At 46.9% G+C, this 19,454-nt stretch overlaps 1 protein-coding gene across 1 annotated transcript in view; it reads right to left on the bottom strand.

Annotated features, from left to right (window-relative positions):
• TTLL11 (tubulin tyrosine ligase like 11) overlaps nt 1-19,454 on the bottom strand; it is a 246,110-nt gene that overhangs the window by 119,062 nt on the left and 107,594 nt on the right. The window contains exons 8-9 of the mRNA XM_029919622.1: nt 8,834-8,929; nt 7,946-8,061 (exon numbers count right to left, since the gene is read on the bottom strand). Of these exons, the coding sequence (XP_029775482.1) occupies nt 7,946-8,061; nt 8,834-8,929 (212 nt within the window). The remainder of the gene's footprint in view (nt 1-7,945; nt 8,062-8,833; nt 8,930-19,454) is intronic.

The following is a 19,454-nucleotide window of genomic DNA, read 5'->3' as shown; positions in this document are numbered from 1 at the left end:
CCAGGTAATGAGAATACCTTGTGGGCACACGTCTCTTTGGTTTGCTAAATAGCTCACATCCATTCTCTCTCAAGGCAAGAGCTAGGCAGACCTGACTCTACATCTCAGGCTGCTGCTTATTAGCAGCGTGGTCTAGGGCATGTCACTCAACCTCTCGAAGCCTCAGCATCCCCATCTGTAAAATAGAAGTGGGAATCGCACTAGTGCATATGGCTGCTCTGCGCAGGAAGTAGGAGAGATGGAGACACCACTGTGCGTGCGCAGTCAGCAGCCAGAAAACAGCTTGCGAAAGAGGCAGAGTGACTACTATTATTCCCTTGTTTTTGTTCTTGTTTCTGATGAGGAAACTGGGTGCAGGAAAGTAGTGTGACTTATCTGAGGGCCAGGTAGAACTGGTACCAAAACCTTGGTCTCCCGAACCCAGGCCACACTGCCTCCTTCCAAAAAGCTAACAACTCCTCATTATTAAAAGCACGTGAACATTTAAGGCTCACTGAAGCAATGCTGAAGGAGATTTCCAAACACGTTTGCTACCCCCATCTCTACCTGGAGTAACTCTGGAAGGGCCCACGCACGATTCTGCACTGCCATTTCCCCATAATGGGGACGGGCCATATGCTTGTCTAGTGTCCCATCTGGTCCTAGCGGGGGCGACAGGGGCAGTGGGCCTGGCTGCTGGGGGCGGGGAGGAGGATCCGGTTCCTGCCTAATGGGCTCTGAAACGACACTCTCACTGAGCTCAGGAAATTCCACCTTCCCCATAAGTTTCGGAAGTGGTTCCTGGTCAACAAACTTCACACGAAAGAGGCTTTTACTGGTTACTCCTGACTTAATGCTTAAACACTTTCAAATGGAAGAGAGTTGTTTGGTTTTATTTCTTGCCTATAACAGAACGCACTTATCATTAGTCATTTCCTGTCTGTTCTTACTTGAAAATGCACACATATTTTTCCAGTTTGCTGACTGTCATCCAAAATGTGAGGCGCTTCGAGGTAGAGAGGGTACAATGTATCTTGAGGCCCCAACACCCCGACCTTGGATAAATTGTTCTAGCTCCCTGTAGCTTCTGTGATAACAGGACTGTTGGGTTCTCAACTATTTGAAAACATGATGAAATTCCTGCCCTTTTTTTCCAGGAAAAATACACATAAACACAAAATCGTGTGTAGTTAGTGGGCTCACAGATACCCTTCAAGCCTTCATGTACTCTGGATTGAAAACAAGCTTTGATTTTCTTAGCTTGCCATTCAAGGCCATCCTTCTGGCCTCTGGGTCTTCATCTGCTTCCCCTTAATCCACTTCATGCACCTGCCTCTCCAGCTGATGTGAACTCCTGTTTCCTCCAACAGAGCCGGTGACTTTGTTTGGACATCTCTTCATCCATTTGTATGTTTCAAATATTACTCCTCCTCAGTTCAAGTGCCACCTTCTCCTTGTCAGGGTTTTTTTTTTTTTTAACTATCTGTTAATTATTAGTAAATAATCCTTCCTTATATTTTTCTCCCTTGGCAATATGCCTTTACCTTTAGGGCACACTTTGCATTTTCCACCCAATTGATCTGTATGTGTGGATCTTTCTCGCCTCTCCTACTGGCCTGTGAGCGGGTTCAGTTTTGTGAGTCTTCTCCCAGGGGCATAGTAAGTGCTCAACAAGCACCTTAATAGACATTAGCTATTTCTCTAATCCTTGACATGCTGTCAATGAAATGCAAGTAAACACGCAAACATTCATCTCTCTGTGACCCAGGCTCCTGATTTATGTAGAAATCTTCAAAGGTGCTTGGGGTCAGTGTGTCCTGATTTGTAGGGTCTTGCCACAAAGGAATCCTTAGGGATCAGTGAGATCCAGAATTTCAACATGTCAGCTGTGTAGGCATGGACAGGCCATTTGTCAGGATGGTTAGATGATTCTTGTGAAAGACTGTTTGCGGAAAAGCACTCTCTAGTAAGAAAGATCACATCCTGCATTTATGAAGGCATGTGTAGTCTACATATTTTAGGAGCCTCTCTTCCCTACCACTGAGGGGATTTCAGTAGGATATACTGTCTGTTTAAGTGGCAGGGGTCCAGACTCAGGGGACCTCTGATTAATGTGTTTCTGATAATCTTCTCCAGGACAAGACAGAGTTACGTTCCTTGGTCTTGGTACAAGCCCTGGATGTGAAACTGAAGCACTGGGAGATCCCTTGGTCTCTTTTCTTGTAGAATGCTCTGTCTTAATCCTAGATTCTATGTAGAATCATCCTAATCCGGGGATTCATGTAATTCATGGCTCTAAACATGGTGCGGGATCCAAGGGAGATGCTTGGAGTCAAGGTCAGAAGTGAAGCCTGAGCTCCCAGGGAAGCCTTCAGAGGATAAAGTTGTCTGGATCAGATCGAAAGCTGACCTGTCAGCCTGATACACCTGGTTGTTGCTGCGATAGGCAGTGAACGGAACTGGGAGAGGGCGGTGAGCTGTTCCTGGGAGGAAGGGGCCTCTGTGCCTTATGTCAGTCGTGTTCCAAATACACACATCTGAGTAAGAGATGGGCATCCGCATGACAGCTCCCAGGCACCCATGGCACCACAATATCAAGAAAGTCCCTGTAGATTCCTCCAAGCCTGCCTGTCTCTGACTTCACTTGCACTTCCCTGGGACCCCGAAGGGCTAGGATTCAGGAGAAAAGAATCTGGTCCCCAGCAATATCTACATTCAGGGGAAAAAAGGGCAACTACTACTAAGATGGTTCCCAGTCTCCCAAAAATTAATCATTTTATGGAATCATCACTTTGTTTTTAAAATAATCAGGGAATGCAACTTATTCACTTCTGCTTCAGACAGAAGTTATGAAAAGAAAAGAAAAAAGACCGAAGGCACCCAAACACCTTGATTTTCCTGTTTTTCCCCCCTTATCTTACAAGCTTAGCTTTGACTCACTGGAGAAGCTGGAGGTCTGTGGAACAACATGACACAGGGGAGAGACGTTGGTGTTGAAGTCAGGAGACCCTGGATCCGGTTCCTACTCCTCCTCTCACCAGCCTTGTGCCTTGTGACAAGCTACTGACCGTCTCCACTGGGTTTTGTCTTGGGTGATGCATGTGTGCAGAAGTGTTACGTGCACAACCCAGATAGGCTGCTTCTGAAGCTGGTGACCTATTTGTCACTCTCAAGAGAAATCCGAAGCCTGATTGGCCATTGGTATAACAGGTGGGGTTTTTTTTCACATTTTATTTTTTTCTTTCTTTTTCTTTTTTCTTCTATAGTTTATTGTCAAATTGGTTTCATCCCAACAAGTGTTCTCCTCCATGCCCATCACCCTCTTTCCCCTTTTCCCCTCCCCCTCCAGCCCTCAGTTTGTTCTCAGTATTCAAGACTTTCATGGTTTGCCTCCTTCCCTCTCCCCAACTATTTTCCCCCTTCCCCTCCTCCATGATCCTCTGTTAAGTTTCCCCTGTTCCACTTATGAGTGGCATCTGTCCTTCTCTGCCTGACTTATTTCGCTTAGCATGACACCCTCGAGGTCCATCCATGTTGCCACGAATGGCCATATTTCATTCTTCCTCATTGCCACATAATACTCCATTGTATATATAAACCACATCTTCTTGATCCATTCATCAGGTGATGGACATTTAGGCTCTTTCCATGATTTGACTATTGTTGACATTGCCGCTATGAGTATTGGGGTACATGTGCCCCTATGCATCAGCACTTCTGTATCCCTTGGGTAGATCCCCAGCAGTGCTATTGCTGGGTCATAGGGGAGTTCCACTGATAGTTTTTTGAGGAGCCTCCACACTGTTTACCAGAGTGGCTGCACCAGTTTACATTCCCACCAACAGTGTAGGAGGATGCCCGTCTCTCCACACCCTCACCAGCATCTATAGTCTCCTGATTTGTTCATCTGAGTCACTCTGATTGGCGTGAGGTGGTATCTCAGTGTGATTTTGATTTATATTTCCCTGATGATGAATGTCACTGTTTTTTAACTCAGAATTCTACTCTAAGTATACCAGGAAAGGTAATGATAGCTGAGCTTTATTTCTTTTTCATACTCTAGTAGATTATTTTATTGTTGAGCAGTGGGCTAAGCATGATTAAGTGGCTGCTATGAACAGTTTTTCATGTTGTTTCATTTAAATGTCATTTTATAGAGAAGGACACGGATGCTGCACAGCTCTGCAGCCTCCCTGAGGTCAGAACTTCAATCTCATCTCTTCGAGCTCAGGAGAAAGCCTCCAGCCCAGCCAGGATGGGTGCCAGCTCCGTGCCCACGGAAGGCGCTCTCAGTCCCACCAGGAAACTGCCCCCAGCCTGTCAGCCCCTGAGGTGTGCGGAGATGTCTGATGCATAGACACATGTCCCCTCTGCACCTTCCCAGAGAAGTTGAGAGGCATGAAGAGGTCAGGACGTCTATCTACCATTTTTCTTCAGTGTGTATGGGGACAGTAAGATCCACCTCAGTGGTCTTGCTGACGACGTTGCGCTCAGAAGCAAGTAATGAGGGGCACTGCAGACCCTCATTGGCTAAAGAGTTGAAAGGAAAGGCTAAGATATCATTTGTTCTTAAAGGGTCAGGTCACCAGCACCTGGGTGGCTCAGTCAGTTGAGCAACCAACTCTTGGTTTCAGCTCAGGTCATAATCTCATGGTTTGTGAAATCGAACCCCAGGTCAACCTCCATGCTGACTCCATGGAGCCTGCTTGGGATTTTCTCTCTCCTTCCCTCTCTCTCTCTGCTCCTCCCCTACACACACTCTCTCTCTCAAAATAAATAAATTTGAGGGACGCCTGGGTGGCTTAGTCAGTTAAGCGTCTGATTTCGGCTCAGGTCATGTTCTTCGCAGTTGGTGAGTTTGAGCCCTGCGTCGGGTTCTTTGTTGACAGAGTGGAGGCTGGAGCCTGCTTTGGGTTCTGCGTCTCCCTCTCTCTCTATCCTCCCCCTTCTCATGTTCTGTCTCTCACTCTCAAAAATAAATAAATGTTAAAAATAATAAAAATAAATACATTTAAAAAAAGTAAAGGTTTAGGTCACATCCTATTTAAACACAAGACACTCTGGTTTCTTTTCTTTTTTAAAAATTGTTTTTAATGTTTATTAATTTTTGAGAGATGGAAAGCATGAGTCAGGGAGGGGCAGAGAGAGGGAGACATAGAATTTGAAGCCATCTCCAGGTTCTGAGCCGTCAGCAAAGAGCCCGATGTGGGGCTCAAACTCATGAACCGTGAGATCATGACTTGAGCTGAAGTTGGATTCCCAACCAACTGAGCCACCCAAGTGCCCCGAGACACTCTGATTTCTAAAAATAATTTTTTAATGTTTTTTATTTATTTTTGAGAGACAGAGAGAGACAGTGCAAGCAGGGGAAGGTGAGAGAGAGAGGGAGACACAGAATCTGAAGCAGACTCCAGGCTCTGAGCTAGGCACCAGCGCAGAACCTGATGTGGGGCTTGAACCCACAAACCATGAGATCATGACCTGAGCCAAAGTTGGAGGCTCAACCAACTGAGCCACCCAGGCGCTCCCTAGTTCTCTGATTTCTAAAGCTCCCTCCCCTCCTAGAAGTCTAGTGACATCAGTTTCTGCAGAGTGACACGGTCTCTGATTTGGACACATATGATTCAGCACTACGACAGAAGGCATTTTCTGTGGGCCTAAGTATGGTGTTTTTTCAAGTTATTCTGAAACATTTCTACACAGAGGAGTTGAGGATAATTTTGCCCGTTTTTATCTGCATGGTAAAGTTACCAGAATGGTAATAATAATTCCTTATATATAAACACACCTTACGGATTAAAAAGTACTTTCATGGACAATCATTATTGTTTTCCTTTTTAAAGATGAAATTTAGGAAGATTATCAGTAAATGACATTTGGCTATATGCTAGGTAAGAAAAGGGGGAGATGAAAGGGTTTTATATTAGAATTGCGGTCAGGTTCTAGAAATTTTACCTATTCCTGGTTATCGATTTTTTAAAAAGCCAGTGTTCCTTCAGTTAAAACAAGGTTCTGCTACTTATGATTGATAAGCAGCAAATGCCTTTCCCATCCTCCCTGTGGTCCTGTGCCCCATCACTATTAAATTTTAGCTCTGCAGTTCACAGAGATGATACAGAATGCCAAGTGTAGGTAAAATAAAACCAAAAACAAAACAAAACAAAAAAAACCACAAAAACACACACACAAAAAAACAAAAAAAAACCCCTAAAACAATAAGAAGAAAGCTACTCATGTTTCAATACCATTCAATGTGAAAATATAGTGATACTTTTATATGTTTTCCTGGTTTTGGTGGCCACACAATGGATTTGTCCACCCCCCAAAAAAAAGAAAGAAAGAGAAGAAAATCAGACTGCTAATGTGTCAAAGCCATCTTTAAAGGGCTGTGCCAGCACGCCATACGAACACGGATAGCCACCGAAACCCCGCCACAGCGCCACACACCCTCTCAAGACCTAACCTCCACCAGGGAGATCAAGGGCCCTTAGAGAGCAGATATCCAAGGAATGGGTTTTATTGCAATTAATCTGACCAAACTGCAATCCATCTGCTGCTTTGCCTTAGGGATGGCTAACGAAAGCAGGTACGTGCGCGGACGAGTGGGTCCGTTACCTGCGGCACCAGGGCCACCTCGAGCACGCGGCAGTGCTGACAGGCCACCACTCTGAAGCTCTTGTTGGCGGAAGCCACACCTGGTGGGACTGGCTCTCCGAACTGCAGGCCTCGCCCACAATGGCACTCTATGCTTCCCAAGGTGAATGCCCAGGAGCAACGCTCGCTCGGCCGAGCAGGCCCCATCCAGCCTGACTCAGAATATGACAAATGCTCCTACGGAGCGACATTTCCTGCCAGGCGGTGGCACTCAACCTTGGCTGCACGGTAGAATCACCTCGGGAACCTAAAATACTCCTGTGGCCGGGCCTCCAGCCCAGGCTCATTAAAATCAGCGTCTCTAGAAGTGGGGGCCCTCACCCTGGTATTTACGAAAGCTCTCCAGATGGCTGTAACGTGCATCCGAGGGAGAAGCACCACTGCAGAATATTCTAGCACTGTCTGGGCTTGAGCCCAGCTGATGAGGTGCTGCAGGAGAGGAACCTGCAAAACACCACTTGCTTAGGGAAGGGAAGTCAGTGTTCCTTGTGGTCTCGAACCACAGCTGACAAGTGTTTTATTTGTCTGCGAGCGTTTAGGTCAAGCTGATTTGTCGGGGGTCATGGCAGTGGGGGGTATGGGGGGCGGACAAGGAGTGCTTTGATTTTTCTGCCTAAAACAAGCATAACGGTATTTATTTTGTGAGAGCCAGGAATTTGATAAAAACAAAACAAAATACCCAAATGAAATGCCATTCACTTCCGGGGTGATAATGGGGAGGGAGGAGCAGGGCACATACTCCCACCAATGCCCCAACTGGAGTCACGCGCCTTGGGGTCAGTGGGACGGGAAAGAACAATAGCTGTAAAGATTACAGAACTTCCAGAACTTCCTTCAAGTGGCTCTGGAAACGTTGAAACCAAAAGCTTATCCTGCAAGAGTGTAAACGTCAGGAAGAAAGTAAAAAGGAAATGATCCTTATCACGCCCAAACCTGTGGCCCTCTCTGTGGTTCTGTTTTACCTTCCCCCTATGTTTGGGCATTTCCAGGAAAAGCTCTATGAGAACAGTGGTGGGTAAGAGGAGACCCCATCTCAGGGGAAGTGGGTTCGGAGAAGAGATTTTCCAGATCCAGATAACAATCCGGTGAAATCCATCGGCTGAATCCCAAATGTCAGATTCATACACAAGTTTCCATCCCTGATTGTAAGTCATTATATTTGGAGGCTGATGTCCACAAATGAAAATATGATGGGTGAGGTGGTTTCATATGTAAATCTCACGCAACAGTGTTACAATGTTCTAAGAGAACTTAGCTGCTCAGGACACTGCTAGCAGAGTTGATGGAAATAAATGATATAAAATATACTCACTGGTTCTCTCTTTTCTTCTTAAGTGGGTCCATGAGGCGTAGTGTGTCTCTGATCACGGCCACCTTCACTTCTTCATCAACAAGGCTGGGGACATTCTCAAAGACCCCTGGAGAAAGCTTGAATGGGTAAGGAGTCAGTGTTAATGGCGGACAGAGTGATTCCGTACCGAGTACCTATCAGCACCAGCTCCATACACTGTTAGGCTTTGCTTATGTTAATCTATAGAAAAGAATATTTTAAAGCCTCCCTTTATGTTATTTTTACAATGTCAGCTTCCTTTAACAGATCAACGAAACGGGTAAAGTGGAAATGCACACATAAGGAACACTACGTTTTTCTAATTATCAAAATCATAGATGCTCGCTGTAGACAGTTGGAAACATAGAAGGGGTTAAGAAAATTAAAGAAATCCACACAATCCCCCCCAAATCCAATATTAGTATTTGCTATATTGCCTCCCAGTCTTTTTTCTGCATCTTTAAGGGGGGTGGGGGAGGAAAAATTATAACCACAGTTAAAAGTACTATTTATCTTAGTGATTCAAGTATGTCGACATGGCTAAATCATAGTCCTAGAATTTCAATTAGTTCATCTCCTGAGGCTAACTAATTAGTTCACGTCAAAACTGATGGAAAGGTTCAGCTGCTTCTATGTCTGCAGACCTTAAAAATTGGAAGAATAGCATGCTGAGAAGTTACCAAGGGTCAGGTAGGTCTTATATTTATAGACTCTGCTCAGAGCTCCACGAAACTGAAACTATTTAGACTTGAACGGGAGTTCACTTGTGCAAATCTGAGAATTGCTGAATCTTGTGTAGCTGAGTGAACTCGAGAGAGGACACGGGTATCTGTATGACAATATATTCAACAAGACACTTAAAATACTTACTTCTTGCTCATGTTCGATTCTCATGCTGGGATTTGCATTTACTTCCAATAGAATAGGCTTCAGATTTTTCATCAGAAGGATGTCAAAGCCTAGAATCTGGGCACGAGAAACATAATTCAGGATTACTCCCTCTCGCTACAGTATCTTTTCAGGAATCGAGTACGGCGTGAGGGTCATTAAGGTAACGGTAAGTTCAAACTTGGCCCCCACCCTGGGCCTTGACCCTGGCTTTTCTTGTCCACAGCCCCTCTGCCTCTGGGTGTTCTTGTCAGACCAAATGGAGAGCAGAAAATTTTATAGGAACCTTGATGATGGGATGAGTTCTCCTGGTGCATTTCAGCAATATCAGTGACCTCTTTCCTCCTTAAAGGTTTTTTCATTAAGTTGAGGATCAGGAGTGGTCCATCAATTTCTCCCTCTCCATCTGCTCTCCTCTATTAAGCTGCTTCTTTGCTAGATCTCTGAAAACCCAAGGCTACCTTTCATAAACTCAGATATACATCAGTATCACTTAAGAAGCCCTTTCAAAGCCACTACATACCCCCCAGCTCACACCTACAAGTGAGAATCTTTCAGAGTGGACCCCAGGCCAATGCATTTTGGAAAACAACCCCCTCCCCGGGGTGATTCTGATAGACCCTCCTCCGCTAAGGAAAGGGAATATTTATCAGGCACCAGTTATTCATAATCTCATTTAGTCCTCATGATGGTGTGCTTGAAGGAGGAATCCTGCTCTCCATTTTACAAAACCAGAAACTGGGTCTCAGAAAGGCCAACCGAGTTCCCCAAGATCGCCTAGCGAGCACGTGACAGAGTTGGATTTCATACCCACGCGAGGCTGGCTGCAGAATTTGTGGGATCCAGTGCAAGATGAAAAGGGAGGGCTTGTTCAAAAAGTATTGACTATTTCATGATGGTGACAGCAGAGCATTAACCCGGGCACAGAGCCCTTCTGAGCACGGGGTGCTGTGTCACAGCACAAACCCACACCCAAGGCTAACTCCAACACCACTTGTCCTTGACACTTGCCCTTTCATCTAGTGTGCTACTGCAGGTGCGGCTTTGGCTTTGGCTTCCTTCAGGTCCTCACAAGCCCTAGGATGGGGTAAGCCAGCCTGTGCCTCTCATTCCCTCTGCCTCCAACAACCCTTCACCTGCATAACATCTCCCGATCCTCAAAATCGCAGGTTCTAATTAGATTCAGACTCAAATCACAAGGACGTCAGATTCACGGGAGGACTCCCCTTATCTCTCTGGGAGGTGATAAGGTAGAAAGCTTCTGACATAATTGACACTGTCCCAAAGTTTCAAAAAACAAAGTGGAGAATACAGGAGAGAAAAAGAAAGATATACAGCTGTGTCCCCTCCTCTTGTGGATCAAGAAAAAAGATGAGTGGAAATCCATTTACTTGTCTATATAGAATGTGCATGAGTCAGATGATAATTATCCAACTGTAGCTTCATTCTTATTAATGAAATCAGAGCCTGAATGACCATTTTTCGGGATAATTCAAGATGAGGTTATTCTTCAGTGAAGGACAATGAGGATGAGAAGTTGGAAAAAGTCATCCTTGCTCTATTTTTCTTTCCCTGGTCATGAAAAGAAAGGAATGGAAATTCAGTAGAAAATGGTACGTGCATTATAGATCCACTTAATAATATATGGCAAGTGGCTATGAGCGATGAGGCTTCAGGAGACTCTGGTGACATCATCAGTCTAACTGCAGACCGGAGCTGAGGCAGGTGGTGGTGGTGAGGTGACAGAGAGCAGCGGGCTGTGGGGCCTGCGTTTACCATCCTTAGTCACCAGGCACTTTCTGCTGTGTCTTCGAAGCCTGGGCTCGCTCTTTCTCAGCCTGGTGGGCTCTTTCAGTTCAATGCATAGCGGTTTCATGAAAACAAAGCTATAGGAAAGCTGGAGAAGGCAAAACCTCAGCTGCCATATTGATCTGCACCCACCCATGGCATGGTATTTTCTAGAACCTAAACTTTGGTGCATATAGTTGAATATGTAGGGTCTTGTACAGAAATGCTTCGGAGTCAGACATACTTGGCTCCAATCCTACCTCCGTCTCTCACACTAGCTAGACAACTCTAGGTGCGGTGCTTAGCCTGTCTGAGTTTCATCTGCCTCACGTAAAATGGGAGTTAACAATAGCTACCTTGCAGTGTAGCTGATAATGGAAGCAAAAAGTACCCAGGGTTATGCTCATCAGGTAGGAAGTACTCAATATATGCTAGCTCCCTTCATAGTCTCCTACTGATCCCACCGACAAGAAATGGCATTATGTGGCTTTAGAGTCCAGAGGAGCTCATTTCAAATCCTAGCTCTGCCTTTAATCTGTGCAACTATGGGCAAGTTACTTAGCAACTCTAAGCTCCGGTTTCCTCATCTGTAAAATGGGACTAAGCATAGTACTTACCTTAGTTCATTCTCTCGAAAAATATTTATTGAATGCTTTCCTATATCCCAGGAACTATTCTACCTTCTAGAACTATAGCAGTGGACTAGACAAGGTCCCTGCCCCCATGGAGCTTACGATCCAGTAGTGGGGAGACAAGACCAAGTAAAGATAATGCAATGTAAAATATTTTGCACAGTGACTGAAACAGTATTTAATGAGTGCTTTATTATATTTTTTCATGAGTTCAAGGAAATACAAATTGTTTTCTTTTCAAAAGTTCAATGAAATATGTAGCATCAAAGGATCTCAGTAAACAGAATAACGGACCTGGGAGGAGCTTGTCACAAAATTCTGGAATAGAGCTGGCACAAAATCAGGAATTTGGTCTAGTGTTTTTCAAAACAGGGTTCTTTCCTGGGGAAGCCCTGGGAGGCCGGGTCAAAGTAACCTTTACCTATTTCATATTCTTGGGTCCGCAGAGAAGAAAGTTTTATATATATAATATAATATAATATCTATTAAAACTACGAATCTAGTCCAACAGCCACTTTATGCAGATCATAAACCTGCAGCTTAGCAAGGAGAAAACTTCTCTCCAGTTTGATGGCAGAGCAAGAATTGTCAAAAGGAGAGAGAGGACTTTTCAATCACTTGATACTCTACCCCTGTTGCAAGCAATTAAGTCAGCAATTATCTGTTGCACATCTCCTTCTTGAGGGGCACCCTGGGGATTCAAAGTTATCTGTATTTCAGCCCTTCTAGAAGCTTCCAAAACAACCTGAGAAGAAAAGGGTCCTGAACCATTGCTTGTACACTCATGCCAAGGTCCAAGCTACATTCCATCGAGAGGGGATTCTCTCTGGAGCCCTAGAATTACACATCCTTCTGTATCCAGAGTAGTCCCATCTGGGAGATCCCAGAGTCCTCACATTCAACATACCCAAACTCAGTATCACTAACCAAACTCATTAGCCTCTAAAATGATCTCAATGACCCCCACCTCCTGGTAATCGTGCCCTTGTGTAATCCCTTCCCTTTGAGTGTGAGCCACACCCAGCGACTTGTTTCTAAAAAACAGCAAAGGGCAGAAATGATGGGATGTCACTTCCAATATGAGATCATAAAAAGACTGTGGCTTCCATCTTGGAAGACCTTCTCTGACTCTCTTGCTCACACACTCTGAGGGAAGCCAGCTGCTATGCTGGAGGCACAGGTGACAAGGAACTAAAGTCTCAAACAACAGCCAGGGGGCCCTGAGGCCTACCCCCAGGTTCCTTCCCCAGCCAGGCTTTGAGGTGACTGTAGTCATTACAGGCCTGTGAGACTGAACCAGAGGGAGTCCCCTACGCCTAGATTCCTGATCCACACACACTGAAAGATCACAAATGTTTGTGAGTTTAAGCCGCTAACTTTGGGGGTAATTTATCACACAGCCAAATTATGTGAATTTGGTGAATTATATTATGAATACAGTACCTTTCTCTAAAATCGACTTTGCCTCTTGTATTCCTTATCCACCCAATTACACAAGTTAAAACCTTCTCCTTCATCGTTTACATCAAGCTGCTCACCAGCTCGTGTACATGCTACCTCCTGAAGAACTTTCTAGAGCTGGCCCATCCTCATCGCTCACGGTCTAGATCAGGTCTGCACCAGCTCTCACCTGGACTAATTTAATAGCTCTCCCATTTATTTCCCTGCTTTCAATCTCACCCATCTAGTTCACCTGGTACAGGGGGCTGCCTGAGTAATTTTTCTAAAATGCAAACAGAGTATTAGCACTCCTTTGCCTAAAATTCCTGCCTGCAGAATGAAGCCCTTGTTCCTACAAATTCCTCTATAACCTGACATCTGTCTCACACTCCAGCTTTATTTCCTCCCTTTCCCTCCTGCATATCTTGGGCTGTAATTGTGCTGAACTATTATAGTTATAGGATGCTTTACTACTTTCTCCTTTATACTCTTCTGCCTGGAAGACAACTTTGCTGATGAAATATTTATTGAGCACCTACTAAATACTTGGTACTATCCTAGACCCTGGGGAGAAAGTAGTCAACAAGGCAAATGAGTGTGATGTGGTCGGTGGAAGGGAGGGTTGGTGGTTTAGACAGATAACTAGGGAAGACCTTGTCATCCCATTGCCTTCTGGCTTCCACAGTTTCTGATCAGAATATCTTTTTGGTTATTCTTTTTTCCTCTGAACATAAGATTTTTATTGTCATCACTGGTTTTCCGCAATTTGATTTTGTTAAGCTTTGGGGTGTGTGTGTGTGGGTGTGGGTGTGTGGGTGTGTGTCCTCCTTGGAGTTTCTTGAGCTTCTTGTATTGCATATTTCCAGGTTTTTTTCTCAAATTTGGAAATCTGGGGCCATTTCTGCAAAAAATCTTTCTGTATGTTACTTGTCTCTTCTGCTCAGGGAACCCCAGTTATACACCTGTTAAACTACTTGATATTGTACCAGAGATAAAGTGAGGGTCTGTTCACTTATTTTTCCTGTCATTTTCTCTTCTCTCTGTTTCCTTTTGGATAGATTCTATTGCTATGTCTTCAAGTTCACTGATCATTTCTTCTGCAGTGTCTAGTCTGCTAATCTCATGCAGTGAATTTTTTTATTTCAGACTTTGTATTTTTCTCTTCTGGAAGTTCGTTTGGTTCTTTTTAATAGCTTCCATCTCTCCTCTTCATTAAGCTCATATTTTCCTTTAAAACTTTGTGTGTAGTTATGAGAGCTGTTGTAACATCTTTCCCCTACTAGTTTCATGATTGCTGATAGCTCTGGGTCTGTTTGTATTGATGTCCCCCCTTGGTGTGGGTTACCTTACCTGCTCTGTGGAATGCCTGGATGCAAATGGATGCTGGACACTGTGAACATTATAATCCTGAGTGTCTTGGTTTTGTTTTTCAAAAACTGCTATGTTATTTGCAGTTTAGTTTGATAGATACCTCCAAGAACTATTTTTTATTTTATGTTTATTTATTTATTTTGGAGCGGGGGTAGGCTGAGAGAGAGAGGGAGAGGGAAATTCCCAAGCAAGGTCCATGCTGTCAGCACAGAGCCCGTTGCAGGGTTTGAACCCATGAACCATAAGATCATGACCTAGGCCGAAATTAAGAGTCAGATAGATGCATAATCAACTGAGCCACTCAGGTGCCCCCAAGGCCTATTGTTTAAGTTCCACTAGGTCCGTCTAGAGTAACCTTCATTCCAGGGAAGATTCAGTCCATTAAGGCATAACTTCTCTGGAACCTCCACTGGATGCTCCTGATGCCCACCAAGGATGATCCACCCTGGCTACTCGGAGTGGGAACACCTCTCCCTGCTCTGCGTGAGCGCCAGAAGTTGTTCAATGTATCAGTCCACCGGTCACTCTTCGCCCAGCTTGATGCATCAGCACTGCACACAGTAACAGCACAGGGATCTCTGTGGGTTCCAGAGCCCTTTTCCTGCTCAGTTCCCCCCTTTTCAGAATTCTGCTCACAGGATTCCAGACACCTCAGCTTTCCCAAACTTTGATCTCCAACTCTTCAGCTCATTGAGGTCACCAGGCTTGGTGTAGGCTCCTCCTCCCTGCGTCCACGTCCTGGAGATTTTTCCTAGACAGAAAGCTGTGACAACCACAGGACTCACCTCGGTTCCACCCTCCACTTCCTCAGGGATCACAGGGTGGAGCCGTGTGTTGTCCAAAAGCTGAAACCACTTATTTCACGTATGTTGCCCAGTATTCTAGCTGTTTTCAAAAGGACATTAAGTCCAGAGTTGTTCCATCATGACCAGAAGCAAAGGCCTCCAGAGGTGATGCATGAATGGGGACTGAATGAAGTAAGTGGATAAGTCATTTGAAGACCTAAAAAAGAGCATTCCAGGTAGAGGGAACAGCAAGAACAAAGGTCACAGTTGAACAACAGCAAGGGGTGATAGAGAGGGACAGTGGTAGGAGATGAGGTCAGACAGAAAGACAAGGGACAGGTCCTGTCGCATCTGTGGGCCGGGATAAGGAGCCAGGACTTTAAGTGCAATAAGAAAGCCATTGGGAGAGTTTGCACAAGGGAAGTAATTTGATCTGACATGTTCTAAAAGAATCAGTCTGGCTACAGTGAGAAAAATAGGCCATAAGCAGCAAGGGTGGGAAACGGGACATCAATCAGGAGGCTCTGGTGCTAGTACAAGTGCAAGGTGACGGCTGTCTGGACCAGGATGGCAGCAGTGGAGCTGGTCAGGCGCGGCTACATTTAGGAGTATTTTAAAGTGTGTCTGCAAGAGTTGCTTACGTATTAGATCTGGGAGGGAGAGGAAAAGAACAAAGCAGGGGCTCAGGTTTTTGGTTTGTGGAACCGATCAGATGCCGTGATTTGCTGAAATAGGAAAACAATGGGAGACGAGGTTTGGGAGGGAACTCAAGAGTCTGATGTGGGACATGTTGGATGTGAAAGTCCCACTGCATATCCAGGTGAAAAAAATGAAAGGGGGTGGCTGGGTATGCCAGCCTGGAGCCCAAGGAGAGGTCAAGACTGGAGATAAAAATTCAGGGGTCAACGGCACATAGCTGGTACCTAAAGCCATGGGGCTGAGTGACGTCATTTGGAGAGTGATTGTAGACAAGAGAACTTTCCAAGCACTGAGTCCCAGGAATGCCCAACACTGAAGGCCGAGAAGGAGGGGCACAGAAGCAGCAGCCCATGAGCTGGAAGGGAAAGCAGGCCACTATGGGGTCCCCTGCCCCCTTCTGCTTGGTGAATTCTTCTCCATGCCTTAAGCTCCAGCTAAAACAGCTCCTCCTCTGGGAAGCCCTCCCTGATGGGGTCAGGCAAAATTAAGTACTCCTTTCTCCGTGCACAGGCCCTCCTACAGCATTTACGACAAAGAACTGTGATCCCCAGGTGTCGGGCTTCCCCACTAGCCTGTGCCCCTCTTAGGGGCAGGGGCTGTGTCATACCCATGACTACATGCCCCACAGTGAGCTCGGGGCCTCGTCTCAGTGCGTGCCCAGGGAACATTCCAAAGGAAGAAAATACCTTATGTATCAGAAGTGGTCAAGAAAGGCTTTATCGAGAAGGAGGGATGTAAGCAGCACCTTGGTGGAAACTCTGAATTCAAAAAAAAAAAAAAAAAAAAAAACAGGGAATAGAGAGAACATGCCTGGCCAATAGGAGAACAAACGTGCAGTTTGGGAATGCACAAACTATCCAAGAGCTAGGAATTGCTCTGTGTGGCAGGCCAGATAAGGAAACTGAGGCAAAGACAGGTTAACTTGCAAGCTCACCAGCTAGAGTGGCTGGAGAGAGAAGCTGGTATTAGCTCAAACCCTGAGCCTCTGAGAGCAAAGCCCAAAGCCCTCGTAGGGCCACAAGGCTGCTTCTCCATCCCCTTCCTATGGGGTGTGTGGGGCTGAAGGTGAGTAGGAGGTCAAAAGAACAAAGAAAGAGAAGTGCCTTGGGCCTTAGGAAAGGTGTCTTCTCCAGACATCTGAGGGAAAGAATCATGACCCGAGGAGAGAATTAGACCCCGGGCTCAAGGAAGACAGAGACCAAGCAACGGGATTGGGAAAGCATGTTTTTGAAAAGCTGAGCTGAAATCTTTCCTCTGCATGTGTTTTTCTGCCACATGAATCATCTACCCCCGGATGGCCCTTCCTGCTGAAGCTAGCAGCACCCTGCTGCCCCCAGGAAGACTGACAGGAGGATGTGTCGCAGGGCGGGGGGTGGGCGGGGGGGTGGCAGCGGCTGGGTGATGGCGGGGGCTGGGCTGGAATGACAGGGCGGCCACGTTCCTAGGCAACAGATTACAGGAAACCTGCCCACAGCCTGAGCAGTGCCAGCGGCTGCTCCGGGCCATCACAGTTTCCCAAGTAGTGATTGTGGCTGTGATTGGAAAGGGGTCACATCACATGTTTAAGATAAATGTGGTGTGGTGGGCTACAGTTTATGTCCTGAAAAGCTGCAGCGGGGGCTGGGCAAAGGGGGCTTTACGACAAAGAGAGAATTTATTATACACGCACCGCACATTATAGTTTGCAAAGTCTTTTATACTCTTTATCTCGTGTGGGGTGGACATCAGCCCTGGAAGGAGGGTGAGGAAACTGAGGCACAGAGAAGGGAAGTGACTTATGTGTAAGATCACACAGCAACTCGAGAGCAGAACCATACCTTCTCCCTGTAGCTTTGGGTTTCAAATCACTTCAGGTATTTGGAGACCCAAACTAATAGGTATTTTACCAAGTGATACGAATGAAGAAACTAAGAGAGGCCTCCAAGGGCAAAAGAATAGCATTTCCTCAATCACTGTGAATCTGAAATGCAGGGTAAACCAAACTTCAAACATCTAACACCTTACATATGTCAAAGTTGTTCACCTACAATACTGCCCTGAGAAGGCAGGTTGGGAGGTGAGTGTGGGTAATCAGAGAGGGAGACAGAGGCCCAGGGTGGTGGAGAAGCTGGCCCAAGGTCACACAGCTGGAAAGAGGAAGAGCTTCTCCCTTGGAGTGTCGCTTCCAGTCCAGGGCTCGTCCCCTGACCCCAGGCCTGGAAGCATTTAGTGCAGTCAAGCAATGGAAAACAGATGTGGGGCTGCGGTTTCGTCTGCTAGACGTGATCTGTCCAAACCAGTGGCTCCCTCGCTGTCTGCCCTCAGTGCCTCCCCAGAGCGGGGGAGCCCGGCCCCACCACAGTGCCCCCCCCCCACCCTTGCAGCCTGTCCGCAGCAAGTCAGGCAGCGGGCAGCCATCCTGCCCCCCCTCCCCGGGCACTGTGCTGGGGCTGTGTGGCTTGGCTGTGCGTCCCGGGCCCACATGACGCTCCTGGAATAGCTGTCACTGTCAAACAGATGGGACCACACGGTCCCCCGGGATGACCCCTGGATGCCTCCCCATTGCAACTATCTCCCATCCCCAACCTTGTCATGGCTTGGGATAAGACGCAGTTTCTCTGGTCCTGTCTCTAAATCCTGCCCACTCACCCCTCCTAATGCCTGAAGCTGCCTGCCTGGGCACCCCACCTGCGACCCAAAGCCTGGGGTCCAAGTGCCTCGGGACAGAACTCCAGATGACAGCCGTCCCCTCCTGGAACTGACCACTGCCTGAACTGCCCTCCACAGGGTCCCACCAGCCTGCCTGGGCACCCTGCTGACCGGTGCCGCAGGGGGAGCCTCCCTGTCTGGCACAGGCTCCTTGGGACCAGCCCCCTTCTTTTGCTGTTGAATGAACAGCCCACCCATTAGAGACCCTCTCCCCCGCCTCCCCCCTCCTTCTCTCCCCACGCCGCCTGGAGTTCTCCCGCCTGAGACGGAGGACGGGGAACAGCCCAAATTGTGTGTATCTACAGCGGTGCCCACAAAACAGCCCCAGCACCCCACCCAACATGCAGAGAGAATGTGCAAAAAGACCATATATAGTAGCGTTTTTATAAAGCACAAAACCAAGCAAAATGAAACGATATACTGTTTAGGGATACATTCGTGAGAAGTATTTTTTAAAGCAAAGCAATGATACACATAAAATTCTGGATAATGTGACCCCGGCGGTGGGTAGGAAAATGGGATGGGGACAAGCAGTGTCTGGCGGTCGTGGGTGTGGGAGGGGGTGCGTTTGGGATGACCATTTTCTCCTGCCGCTCCGGGGCTTACACACAGTGCTGTGTATTCTAGTTCTATGCCGATCGCCACAAAGACTAGATGGAGAGGGTCCCACGGTGCCCGTTCTTACTATCCGCTCCCCGTTCTGACTTAGCTGGTAGCGGGAGCCTGTGTGTCCACTGAGCGCCCAGACTCCAGGTCCCGGCCACCCACTTAAGGGACAAATGCTCTGAAAGAACTCGCTACTGTCCCTCCCGCTCCCCACCCCCTCTCTGGCTCTGCCCACCACACCGTGGCCCTGCCCTGTCCCTTCCTGAAGACCACCCTCACCAGCGGGCAGTCTCAGTTCTGGTCTCCTGTGACATCTCAGGGACATTTTCGCTGCTGTTCTCTGCCTGCTTCTCCTCCAACAACGTCTTCCTTGGCACTTAGGGTGCTCCCCGTCCCCATATGTCTTCTATGTCCCAAGCCCCTTCTCGTTGCCCTCCTTTGCTGGTGCCCCCACCCCAGCCACCTCTCCCTTGCCTAAATGGTGGTGTCCACCATGGGGTCTCTTCTGAGGCCCCATGTCCCCCGCAGCCTCGCGTGGCTTGAGTCATTGTCTGGACGCAGATGAGACCCCAGCTCAGCCCTGGCCTCTCGCTC

Source organism: Suricata suricatta, chromosome 13 (genome assembly GCF_006229205.1).
Source record: "Suricata suricatta isolate VVHF042 chromosome 13, meerkat_22Aug2017_6uvM2_HiC, whole genome shotgun sequence".
Taxonomy (NCBI): Eukaryota; Metazoa; Chordata; class Mammalia; order Carnivora; family Herpestidae; genus Suricata; species Suricata suricatta.
The sequence above is the reverse complement of the archived record's forward strand: the minus strand, read 5'-3'. Positions and strand labels throughout refer to the sequence as shown.